Here is a 708-nt window from a genome sequence, read left to right as displayed (position 1 = left end):
ACCCCCTGTGATTTGCCTCTAGGAAACTCTAGTCAGGTGAGCGATGGGGCCGCCGCCCTCCTGTTGGCCCGGAGGTCCAAGGCTGAGGAGCTGGGCCTTCCCGTCCTTGGGGTCCTGAGGTCCTACGCGGTGGTGGGGGTCCCACCCGACATCATGGGCATCGGACCTGCCNTTCCTGAACCCCCAGCTGGGACCCACCTGCCCCTGTGGGGCAGACACCCCAAGTAGCCTTCAGGTCACGGGTGGGATGGGGCCCGGGGGACCACGGGGCCGCTCAGGTCTCTGCCCTTGTCCGCAGGGCTGACGGTGGAGGACGTGGACATCTTTGAGATCAATGAGGCCTTTGCAAGCCAGGTGAGCCTGCTTTCCCACGGCTGTCGGCGCCCTGGGCAGCTGGGGGGAGGGGCGGTAGCTGATGCCCCGCCTCCCTCCAGGCCGTCTACTGCGTGGAGAAGCTAGGACTTCCCCCCGAGAAGGTGAACCCTCTGGGGGGCGCCGTGGCCTTGGGCCACCCACTGGGCTGCACTGGAGCCCGACAGGTCATCACGCTGCTCAATGAGCTGAAGCGCCGGGGGAAGAGGTGAGTGTCCCACGGGGCGCCCCAGGCGGGGTGGCCGAGGGGACGCTGCGTGCTCGCGCGCTCTGCACTGAGGCCACAGGCCGTGAAGGCCGCTGGGCGTGGGCCGCGGTGGGCAGTCTGGGAACGGG

General features: G+C 68.7%; 1 protein-coding gene across 1 annotated transcript in view; it reads left to right on the top strand.

Annotated features, from left to right (window-relative positions):
• Nucleotides 1–708, top strand: part of ACAA1 (acetyl-CoA acyltransferase 1) — a 14,681-nt gene that overhangs the window by 13,699 nt on the left and 274 nt on the right. The window contains exons 10-12 of the mRNA XM_077774009.1: nucleotides 23–206; nucleotides 279–354; nucleotides 435–580. Of these exons, the coding sequence (XP_077630135.1) occupies nucleotides 23–206; nucleotides 279–354; nucleotides 435–580 (406 nt within the window). The remainder of the gene's footprint in view (nucleotides 1–22; nucleotides 207–278; nucleotides 355–434; nucleotides 581–708) is intronic.

The sequence above is a fragment of the Crocuta crocuta genome, unplaced genomic scaffold (assembly GCF_008692635.1).
Source record: "Crocuta crocuta isolate KB4526 unplaced genomic scaffold, BGI_CrCroc_1.0 scaffold541, whole genome shotgun sequence".
In the NCBI taxonomy this organism is placed as follows: domain Eukaryota; kingdom Metazoa; phylum Chordata; class Mammalia; order Carnivora; family Hyaenidae; genus Crocuta; species Crocuta crocuta.
Note: the sequence above shows the minus strand (reverse complement) of the source record. Positions and strands in the feature narration are given on the sequence as shown.